General features: G+C 52.0%; 1 protein-coding gene across 4 annotated transcripts in view; it reads left to right on the top strand.

Annotated features, from left to right (window-relative positions):
- LCA5L (lebercilin LCA5 like) overlaps positions 1-11,367 on the top strand; it is a 37,188-nt gene that overhangs the window by 8,184 nt on the left and 17,637 nt on the right. For 3 of the 4 annotated variants that reach the window (XR_009551718.1, XM_060198726.1, XM_060198728.1), the window contains exon 3: positions 9,760-10,118. Coding sequence is in view for 3 of the 4 variants with exons in the window: in XM_060198726.1 (XP_060054709.1) it covers positions 9,770-10,118 (349 nt within the window). In the remaining variant the exon portion in view is untranslated. Of the gene's footprint in view, positions 1-5,513; positions 5,939-9,759; positions 10,119-11,367 lie in introns of those variants that run through there. The other variant, XM_060198727.1, reaches the window with a different exon arrangement.

Raw genomic sequence — 11,367 nt, 5'->3', positions numbered from 1 at the left:
CACAGATTCAACCCCCCCACATCATCATGAACCAGAGCCATATGGTGCCCTGCTAAAAGTAAATAAATCTTGTAACAAACTATTAATAACAAGTAAAACTCAAATAAATAAAATTGTTTCAAAAATAAGCAGTGTGTGAGGCCAGGAGACGGCTCATCCATAAGTGTGCCTGCCTTGGCGCGCACAGCCCAGGTTTAGGCCCAGATCCCCCGCAGGGGGGTGCTTCAGTGCCATCGTATCTTCCCCTCTGCTGTCTGTCTGTCTGTCTGAGTGGTGAAACCTTAGCAGTGAAAACTTAGAAGATGCCGCATCCCCGACGAACATCTGGCGGGGCGATGTTGCTAAGAACTGGCAGCCATGGAACCGGGGTGGAACAGATGGTTCCAGAAATGATCCTCATGGAGGAATATAATTTGGAATCGACCAAGTGGACATGGGGGCTACGGAACCATATTGGGGCACAGTATTCTGCAGTGGAATAGCAGAATGCCAGAGAGGATGATCGCAGTGTGGAAGCGCTCGCGCCCCATGAGGAGCTGGCCAGTCTTGCAATGATGTGATTCCTCGCGCCCACCTTTGCTGCAGTTTTTATGAGATGTTCGTGAAATGACAGAGTGCGATAGAGAGTAACGCCAAGATAGACTGGCTGGGCTTCATGCCGGATTCTCGTATCGCCAAGCTGCACATTAAGCTCACGCCAGGCCGAGGCATGGTGTAGATGGAAAACAGATGATACCGTTTTTGCAGTGCTAGGGATTAGTCGCCATTTTTTACAGTAATCAGATATCAGAGACATGTCTTTCGTGAGTGTTTCCTCGAGGATGTCGAACTTGGATGCCTGAGTTGCACAGCAGATGTCATCGGCGTAGTTGAACTTCCTTGAAGAAGTTTCTGGGAGGTCATTGATGTAAATATTAAATAGCGTAGGAGCCAGAACAGAGCCCTGGGGGAGGCCACTTGAGACAAGTCTCCATCTGCTAGACTTGTCACCCAGATGCACCCGGAATCTTCTGTTTTGGAGAAGAAACGATATAGTGTTGGCCACCCACGGAGGCAGGCATCTTGAGATCTTGACTAAGAGACCACGGTGCCAGACCATGTCATAGGCTGCTGTGAGATCAACAAAGACAGCACCCGTCTTTAAATTCTTCTGGAATCCATTTTCAGTGTAAGTTGAGAGGGCCAGGGCTTGTTCGCAGGTAGATCTTCCTGGGCGGAAACCAGCTTGGGCGGGTGATAGGAATTTCTCTGTAAGAGGAGAAATACGTGACAGAAGCAGCCTCTCAAGGAGTTTGTAACACACGGAGAGGAGAGAAATCGGTCTATAGCTGGCGGCCAGTGTTGGGTCTTTCTTTGGTTTCAAAACCGCTATTATCTTCACTCGACGCCAAACTTTGGGCATAGACTCAGATTCCAAGATGTGGGACAGGAATGAAGTGAGCCACTTCTTTGCCGCGGGACCCAGGTTAAGAATGAGTTCTGGGGTGATGTTATCATAGCCAGCAGCCATTCCCGGTTTAACCCTCTTCAAAGCGTCTTCCAGTTCAGACAGTGTAAAGGCAGAGAGTTTTGGAGATGGACAAGATAACCGGAAGTGGGATGACCACTCGTGGGAAATTTCTCTTTTCCAGACTGGGTCGATCTTAGCACGTCCAACTTGAGTTAGGTGACTGGCCACTGAGTTTGGAGATACGGGAGGATGGGAGACGGGAGGGGGTTGGCTACCGGCACCCAGTCTGTGAAGAAGCTTCCAGGCCTTCCTACTTGAGTGGGTGAAGTTCAGACTTTCCATGAGTTGTTGCCAGCGGGCTTGGCGTGCTGCATCCAGGGAGGCAATGAGATGGTCAGCCACATCTGGGTCGCCCGACTCGTCATACTGCTTTAGTAGTTGCTCGCATTCAGCATCAAGACAAGGCGTATAGTTAGCACGTCTCCCACGAGGAATGGCTTGGGAAGCTGCTTTGAAGATGGCTTGGCGGAAGCGCCTGTAGGAATCTTCAGAGGGGATAGAGTTAATTGGAATTGCGGGAATAGATATGTTGGTAAGATCACTGAACAGACGCCAGTTTGCTTTCCGAAAGTTCCATCTTAGTTTCTCCGAGCACAGAATCAGTGGGAGCTGGAGACCAATGTGGATGATAGCTGGGCGGTGATGACTGTGCGGGAAGATCTTGAGAACTTGTCTCGTAGCGGGAAAGGCTTGGCCGTTGACTGTGCTAATCCAGCACAGGTCGGGTGACGAGTCTTTATTCCATCTAGCACTGTGAAAAGAGCCTGGCTGTTTGGGATCGTATAATAGGGAGAGGTCATTCGCTGAAGCCCAGTCGGCTAAGATAGAGCCGTCAGCACGAGTGGAGGAATATCCCCAGTCTTGGTGATGACTATTAAAGTCTCCAACGTAAACGGCTGGGTGATTCGGGCTAGGCAGGACCTCGTTATCCCATGAGGCACTGGGAGGCTTATATACGTTGACGAGCTGAATAGTTCCAGTAGTAATGGAGTCGTAGAAGGTGGAAGAGGCCGTATGGTAAACGTCCGCAAGACACGATTTGGCGTAGATGGCTCGGCCGTGTTTAGGATGGAGATTATAGCATATTAAATCGAATCCACTGATGGTGAATCGAGCAGCTTCATCGACTGCTATATGTGTTTCCTGTAGGCAGATAACATCTGCCTGATGCTGTATCGCCAATAGACCAATAAGAACGCATTTGGCAAAAGACAGCCCCTCAACATTAAGTTGGAGGACTCGAAGAGCAGGACCAACAGCTTGAAAGCTGTCAGGAGCTGCTTGTTGCTGGCTTTGAAAGTGACTGGGATCCATGTGGATTCAGTCAGCTAGGAAGGATCGTCAGTTTCCCCAATGAACGGGTCCTCACGGGATGCACCACGAGAAGGTCGATCCAATGCATCTTCTAAGTTCATTTCCCACGTCTACGCTCGACCGGACCTGCCAATCTACGCAGAGATCTTCGCCCACCCTGTCCAACGCTTGACGTCTCGTCACCCAATCTGGTCCCCTACGCCTACACTGAACTTCTCTGTTCCAGACTCTTGGAAACAGAGTTGGCAGTCAGCCGAGGTCAAGAACAAACACCTCATCACAGACCCCTGCGAGCGTCAACCCGGCTTTGACCTGGCACGTTATGATCGGGCCCTCCTCGATCGCCATCGAACAGGCCATGGCCGGTGCGCCGCTATGTTCCATCGCTGGGGAGCCAGAGACGACCCGAACTGCCCCTGCGGCTCCAGACAGACTCTGACCCACATAGTCAACGACTGCCACCTCTCCAGATTCAAAGGAGGTCTCGAAACTTTACATCAGGCTCAGCCTGACGCTGTTGACTGGCTACGGAAGAAGGGCAAACGCTAGAAGAAGAAGCAGTGAAAAGAAAACAGGAAACAGTGGGGCTGGAGAGATGCGGTGCAGTAGTGAATCCGACTCGCAGACCTGAGGTCTCGCGGTCTGAGGTGCGGTCCGGGGCACACCTTAGGCCAGAGCTAAGCAGAGCTCGGTGACTCCCTCTCTTTCTCCTCCCCTCTCTCCTGCCCTCTGTCTCTCTCTCTCACACACGCACACTCTCTCTCTTGCAAGGAAAATATGTAAATACTTATGACGTGGGGGGACAGTGGGGGCCAGGCGGTGGCACACCTGCTTATGTGCACATGTTGCCAAGCGCCAAGTGCAAGGTCCCGGGTTAGAGCCCCCAGTCCCCAACTACAGGGAGCGGTGAAGCAGGCCTGCAGGTGTCTGTCTTTCTCTCTCTGTCTCTATCTCCCCATCCTCTCTCAATTTCTCTCTGTCCTATCTAATAGAAGAAAGGGAGGGAGGGAGGGAGAGACGGAGGAAGAAATGTCTCAGGAGCTGAGGATTTGTAGTGCCAACAATAACCCAGGTGGGGAAAATAGAAAGGGGGCCGGGCGGCGGCGGCGGCACAGCGGGCTCAGCGCACATGGCGCAAAGCGCAGGGACCGGCGGAAGGATCCCGGTTCGAGCCCCCGGCTCCCCACCTGCAGGGGAGTCGCTTCACAGGTGGTGAAGCAGGTCTGCAGGTGTCTGTCTTTCTCTCCCCGTCTCTGTCTTCCCCTCCTCTCTCCATTTCTCTCTGTCCTATCCAGCAACAACGACATCAGTAACAACAACAACAATGATAAATAAACAAGGGCAACACAAGAGGGGAAAAATCACATAATAATTACAAAAACAGTGCATTCAGTGCCAGGAATGGAACTCAGGAAGTCGAGGTTGAGAGTCCAGCACTCTGTCCAAGGCTGCAGTGACCACAGCTGTGTGCTGCTGGCATGAAAGACCAGTGGGGCAGAGTCGAGCCCAGAACTGCTAGAGCTGTTGGGGCCTCTCTGATTGTAAAGGTGCAGACAGACGCCGTGGAAAGAATCGCTTGTCCTTTCAAGAGATGCTGTGGGGCCCAGCAGGTAGCGCAGGGGACTCAACACCGGCCCTGAGTTTCATCTCCAGCACTGCGTGTGCCACAGTGATCACTCTCTCTCTCCTTCTCGTTAATAAATAAATATATATATATAATTTATCTTCCCATTTGTTGCCCTTGTTGTTTTGTTGTGGTGGTTATTATTGTTGTTGTTCTTGATGTCGTCGTTGTTGGATAGGACAGGAAAAAATGGAGAGAGGAGGGAAGACAGAGAGGGGGAGAGAAAGACAGACACCTGCAGACCTGCTTCACCGCCTGTGAAGCGACGCCCCTGCAGGTGGGGAGCCGGGGGCTCGAACCGGGATCCTTACGCCGGTCCTTGCGCTTTGCGCCACGCGTGCTTAACCCGCTGTGCTACCGCCTGACTCCCTCTCTTTTGTGAAGTGAATGGTTGAAATGTTGCTTAAGTATTATAGACTTTTTTTAAGTAACATCAAAGCCAATCCTTTTTTTTAAATAATTGTTTATTTTCTTTTGTTGCCCTTGAGTACTGTAGACTTTACAGCTAGACCACTGTCATTTATTTTACTTTATTACTATTATTATTATTATTTTGTGTGATTGTAGTGGCTTACAAGATTGTAGGATCACAGAGCATAGTGCCACACCACATCCACCACCAAAGTCCTGTGTTCCAAGTTCGGTTTCTGACATTGCATGTGCCAGAGTTATGTTCTGACTCTCTCTCTCTCTCTTTTCTTTTATTTTTTTAATTTATTTATTGGGAGATTAATGTTTTACAGTCGACAGTAAATACAGTAGTTTGAACATGCATGGCATTTCTCAGTACAGGTGTTATTTTTATTTTGTTAAAAGGAAAAAATGAGCGGGAGTCGGGCAGTAGCACAGAGGGTTAAGCGCACATGGCACAAAGCGCAAGGACCGGCGTAGGGATCCCAGTTCGAGCCCCGGGCTCCCCACCTGTAGGGGAGTCGCTTCATAGGCGGTGAAGCAGGTCTGCAGGTGTCTGTCTTTCTCTCCCCCTCTCTGTCTTCCCCTCCTCTCTCCATTTCTCTCTGTCCTATCCAACAACAATGACATCAATAACAACAACAATAAAACAACAAGGGCAACAAAAGGGAGTAAATAAATAAATAAACATTGAAGAAAAAGAATGGGCGTTACGATCTCACCAAGACTGCCATGTCTGTAGGTTTAGAGGAAGAAGGCACAGACCAGACGCTGGGAGAAAGTCTTTGCAAGCACACACGAGCACTTCCGTCCAGAACACAAAGGAATTCTGAAAACCTAGGCCAGCAAGACAGCTCAGCTGGGAGAGGCCGGTTAACCCCCCAAGGACCCAGGCCTGAGCCCGGCCCTCACCATGCCAGGGGGGCTTCACCACTGTGGCATGTCCCCTTCTCTCCCTCTGACTCTGTCTTTCTCCCTCTGCCTCTTTCTAGCTGAAAAAAAATCTGCCCACCCAGCTCAGTGCAGCCCAGCAATGACAGAAAGAAAGAAAGTTGATCTGAGAACTCGGCAGTGTGGAGGTAACCCGAGTTTTAAAGAACTGATTGAACAGCACTGGGGAGACAGCACCGTGGCCCCAGAAATAGTTCCTTTCTTTATTATTAGCTAGGGACAGAAATTAAGAGGGGAGAGGGAGGTGGAGAAGAGAGACAGAGAGGCACCTGCAGCCCTGATTGCCCCAGCAGTCTCGGGCACTGTGACGTGTGCGCTTAACCAGGTGCGTCACCACCTGGTGGCCTTTTTATTCTCATTGTATTTGACAGGAGAGAAACTGAGAGGGGAGGAGGAGACAGAGAAGGAGAAAGAACAAGAGACCCCTGCAGACCTGTTTCACAGTTCGTGAAGCGTCCCCCCTGCAGGTGGGGAGCAATTGCTTAGACCCAGGTCTTAAGTTCTCTGTCTTTATCCAGTAGTAAATAAATACAAATATTTTTTTAAAAAGAATAAAAAGGACACCAGGTGAATTTATCATGCAGGCTGAGCTTCACTGATTAAATGAAAGTGGTTTTTGTTTGTTTGTTCGTTCGTTTAATTGGATGGAGACAGCCAGACACCCAGAGGGTGGGCAGAGATAGAGGGAGAGAGACAAAGACACCCGCAGCCCTGCTTCACTTGAAAAGCTTCCCCTGCAGTGGGGAGGGGGAGGTTGAACCTGGGTCCTTGCGCTTGGCGACATGTGCATTCAACCAGCTGTGCCAGTGATGCTGTGTCCCCTCCCCATCTTTAAGAAGCCTTTTTTCTTCTTCCCCCAGAGCCCTGCTCAGCTCTGGTGTACGGTGGCAGAGCCTCAGGCATGAGAGACTCTTTGTATAACCATTATGCTATCTCCCCTGCCCAACAAGTCTGGTATTTATTTATTTTAAATATTTATTTTATTTATTCCCTTTTGTTAGCCTTTTTTTTTTTACTGTTGTAGTTATTGTTGTTGTTATTGATGTCATCACTATTGGATAGGACAGAGAGAAATGGAGAGAGGAGGGAAGACAGAGAGGGGGAGAGAAAGAGAGACACCTGCAGACCTGCTTCACCACCTGTGCAGCGACTCCCCTGCGGGTGGGGAACTAACTGAGGGCTCAGACCAGGATCCTTATGCTGGTCCTTGTTCTTTGTGCCACTTGCGCTTAACCTGCTACATACCACACGACTCCCCCCCTTTTTTTTTGCCTCCCAAGTTATCACTGGTGCTCCCACGAATCCACTTCTACTGGCAACCATTTTACCCTATTTTTGTGGTTGTTACTGCTGTTGGATAGAACAGAGAGAAATGGAGAGAGGAGGGGAAGACAGAGAGAGAGAGGGAGAGGAAGACAGACACCTGCAGACCTGCTTCACCGCCTGTGAAGCGACTCACTTGCAGGTGGGGAGCCAGGGGCTCGAACCGGGATCCTTACGTCGGTCTTTGAGCTTTGTGCCACCTGTTCTTAATCCGCTGCACTACCCACCCCCCCAACAAGTCTTTTTTTTAAAAAAATTTTTAGACACTTGTATTTATTTATTTTTACTATTGGATAGAGACAGAGATACCAGTAGCCCTGCTTCACCGCTTGTGAAGCTTTCCTCCTGTGGGTGGAGATCAGGGACTTGAACATGGGTCCTTGCTCACTGTAATGTGTGCATTTAACCAGGTGCACCACCACCTAGCCCCTTATTTGTTTATTTTTTATTTACCAGGGCCCTGCTCAGCTTTAATTTATGGTGGTACGGGGGATCGAACCTGGGACTTTGGAGCCTCGCCAGGCACTGAGCTCAGGACCTCGTGCTTGACAATCCAACACCTTATTTGCTGCTCTACCTCCTGGGCCCGTTAGGACTTTTATATAATTTTTTTCACCTTATTTTATTTGATAGAGCAGGAGAAACTTGGAGGCAAGCTAGATAGGCAGGGAGAGAGACAGACCTGCTTCACCACGTGTGAAGCTTTCCGCCTGCAGGTGGAGACCGAGGGCTTGAACCCAGGTCCTTGAGCACCATAACGTGTGCACTTGGTCGGGTGTGAAACCACCTGGCCCCTACTACTATTATTATTTTTGTAAAGACATAAAAAAATCTATATTTTGGGAGTCAGTGGTAGCGCAGCGGGTTAAGCGCAGGTGGCGCAAAGCGCAAGGACTGGCAGAAGGATCCCGGTTCGAGCCCCGAGCTCCCCACCTGCAGGGGAGTCGCTTCACAGGCGGTGAAGCAGGTCTGCAGGTGTCTATATCTTTCTCTCCCCATCTCTGTCTTCCCCTCCTCTCTCCATCTCTCTCTGTCCTATCTAATGATGACATCAATAACAACAACAACTACAACAACATTAAAAAGACAAGGGCAACAAAAGGGAAAATAAATAAGATTTTTAAAAAATCTGTATTTCGAAAGTATCAGAACCACCTTTGGGAGCCACTCGGGTGGTGGGAGGACAGCGGGTGCTGGGAGGTGGGTGCAGAGGGGCGAAGGCCGCGGGTCTAGAAGTCTGTCAGCTCCTCGCGTCTGGCCCGGCCCGTCTGGTAGCCGCGCGAGGCCGGGCCTGTTGTGGTGCGGGAGGCTCTGGAACCCGCAGCAGGTGCCAGAACTCCTGGCCGCCCACTCGCACCTGGAGGAAGCAGTCGGTCCCGGCCACCACCTGGCTCTAGAGCTCCACGGCCTTCCACACGTCAAACTTCCTTCTTTCGCCTCCAGCTGGGTCTTCACCTGGTCAGCCAGGGCCTGGGTCTCCTCTGGCGGGCCGGGTGGGTCGGCGAGGGGCAGCAGGGACTGCGGTGCAGGGGGACCCCGCGTCCTAAGTAGCAGTCCGGCCACGTGACGGTCAGATGTCGACGTCATGGGAAGCCTTACTTTTTTAATATTTACTTATTTTCCCTTTTGTTGCCCTTGTTTTTTTATTGTTGTAGTTATTGTTGTTGTTGTTCTTGATGTCGTCGTTGTTGGACAGGACAGAGAGAAGTGGAGAGAGGAGGGGAAGACAGAGAGGGGGAGAGAAAGACAGACACCTGCAGACCTGCTTCACCGCCTGGGAAGCGACTCCCCTGCAGGTGGGGAGCCGGGGCTCGAACCGGGATCCTTATGCCGGTCCTTGTGCTTCACGCCACGTGCGCTTAACCCGCTGCGCTACTGCCTGCCTCCCTCCTTTTATTTATTTTTAAGAACTATTGATTTAGTAATGATCAGAGAGTCCCAGAGCACCATGGTGCTAGTGCAGGCAAGGCCCTACTACGAGCCCTGGCTTCTGGTGCTGGGGGCTGCACCCTGAGCTCTGAGCATCAGGCAGGAGAGTCTCCTGCAGTGACCCCTGGCCCTCCCCTCCGTCCCCTCCCTCCCCCCCCCCGGCCCTCCCCTCTTCATCCCTTCCAGCCGCACAGCCGAGGCCCTTTCTGTCCTCACCCTTCTCACCTAAGACCTTGCCCCTGTCCCATGTCCTTGCTAAAACCAAATTAAAGTTGCCCAGCACCAGGGAGGCCATCCGGATAGGTGAAATTTCTAAAGTAAAGCGGCCCGAGAGGCGGAGCAGTGGGCACAGCGCCGGACTCTGAAGCACGAGGCCCTGAGCTGGGCCCCCAGCGTCGCCTATGCCGGAGTGCTGTTCTGGCGCACCCTCTCTCTCCCTCGCTCCCTCTCTCTCTCTCCCTCTCTCATTAGTAAATATATCTGAGGAAGGCCGCCGGCGGCACACCTGGCTAAGTGCACGCGTCACGGTGCGCAAGGACCCAGGTTCAGGCCCCCAGTCCCCACCTGCAAGGGGGACACTTCACAAGTCATGAAGCAGGGCTGTAGGTGTCTCTCTCCCTTTCTATCTCCCCTCCAATTTCTCTGCCTCTATCCAAAATAAATCATTTTTTCAAGTAAAATATCTTTTCTCCCCCAGGAGCCCAGGCATGTCTGCGGCTGAGACCGCCGGGCTGAGCCTGGGCGAGCCTCTCCCCGGGGCAGCGCCGGAGGGCAGCGGGCCGGCCAGCAGCCAGTCGGGCCCAGACGAGGGCAAGGCGGCCAGCCACGCCTCCTCAGACTGCAGCGTGGACTACAGCCGCTCCCAGGGATCCAGCCCGACGCCCCACTCCCACTTCGACTACTCTGAGGACTTCGTGTCTGAGTGCTCAGACGCTGCAGGGCCAGGGGACCCCCAGGAGCAGGAGCCAGAGCCGGAGCAGGAGCCGGAGCCGGAGCAGGAGCAGGAAAAGAAGAAGAAAAAGAAGTGTCACCTCCCCAGGGTGGCCCACCCCAAAGGTCAGGGGCCAGGGGCCCCCTCACCCCCAGAGCAGAGGAGACAGACACAGGGGCAGCTCCCGGCCAGGCCAGGGGTGCGAGCTCTCCAGCGGCCCAGCGCGGCAGGTCCAGGGGGCCTGCAGGGGGAAGGCAGGGGTGCTGGGAGGGGCCAGGCCCAGGGTCCTGCGGTGGAGGAAGGGAACAGGGTGGTAGGGGTGGTTGGCACCTGTCCTGGGGAGAGAAGAGACTAGACATCTGTGACCACAGCATGCCCAGAAGGATTTGAGTTAGTTTCACTTTAAGATTTAGTTAGTTATTAGAGAGAGAGGGGAGACCCAGAGCATCTCTCTGGCAGACACCAGGCTGGGATCAAGTACAAGGCTTCATGTCTTTAGCTCCAGTGCTCTAGCCACCGCACTGTCTCCCAGACCACTGAAGTGACCCTTTTTTTAACATGAGATTGTCGTTATTATTATTATTATTATTATTATTGGATAGAGGCACAGAGAAGTTAGGGCTGGGTGGTGGTGGTGGCCCACCTGGTTGAGCACACATATTACAATGCTCAAGGACCCAGGTTCAAGCCCCCAGTCCCCACCTCCAGGTGGTAAGCTTCATGAGTGGTGAGGCAGGGCTGCAGGTGTGTCTCTGCCTCTCTCCCTATCATCCTCTTGCCTCTCAATTTCTGGCTGTCTCTATCCAATAAATAAATATAATTTTTAAAATTTTGGGGGTTGGGTGGTAGCGCAGCTCGTTAGGTGCACGTGGCACAAAGCGCAAGGACCGGCATAAGGATCCCAGTTCGAGCTCCCGGCTCCCCACCTGCAGGGGAGTCGCTTCACAGGCGGTGAAGCAGGTCTGCAGGTGTCTGTCTTTCTCTCCCCCTCTCTGTCTTCCCCTCCTCTCTCCATTTCTCTCTGTCCTATCCAACAACGAACAACATCAACCGCAGCAAGGGCAACAAAATGGGGGGAGGGAATGGTCTCCAGGAGCAGTGGATGGTCTCCATGGTGCAGGCACTGAGGCCCAGCAATAACCCTGGAGGCAAAAAAAAAAAAAAATTAAAAAGACAGAGAGACATTGAGAGGGGAGGGAAAGATAGATGAGAGACAGAGACATCTACAGCTCTGCTTCACCACTCATGAAGCTAGCCCCTGCCAGTGGGGACTGGGACTCGAACCGAGGTCCTTGAACATTAGTGTGTGTGCTTGACCAGGTGTCGCTGCTGGGCCCCATAGATATTTTTTAATTCTCACCAAGGTTATCGATG

The sequence above is a fragment of the Erinaceus europaeus genome, chromosome 9, assembly GCF_950295315.1.
Source record: "Erinaceus europaeus chromosome 9, mEriEur2.1, whole genome shotgun sequence".
Lineage (NCBI taxonomy): Eukaryota > Metazoa > Chordata > Mammalia > Eulipotyphla > Erinaceidae > Erinaceus > Erinaceus europaeus.
Note: the sequence above shows the minus strand (reverse complement) of the source record. Positions and strands in the feature narration are given on the sequence as shown.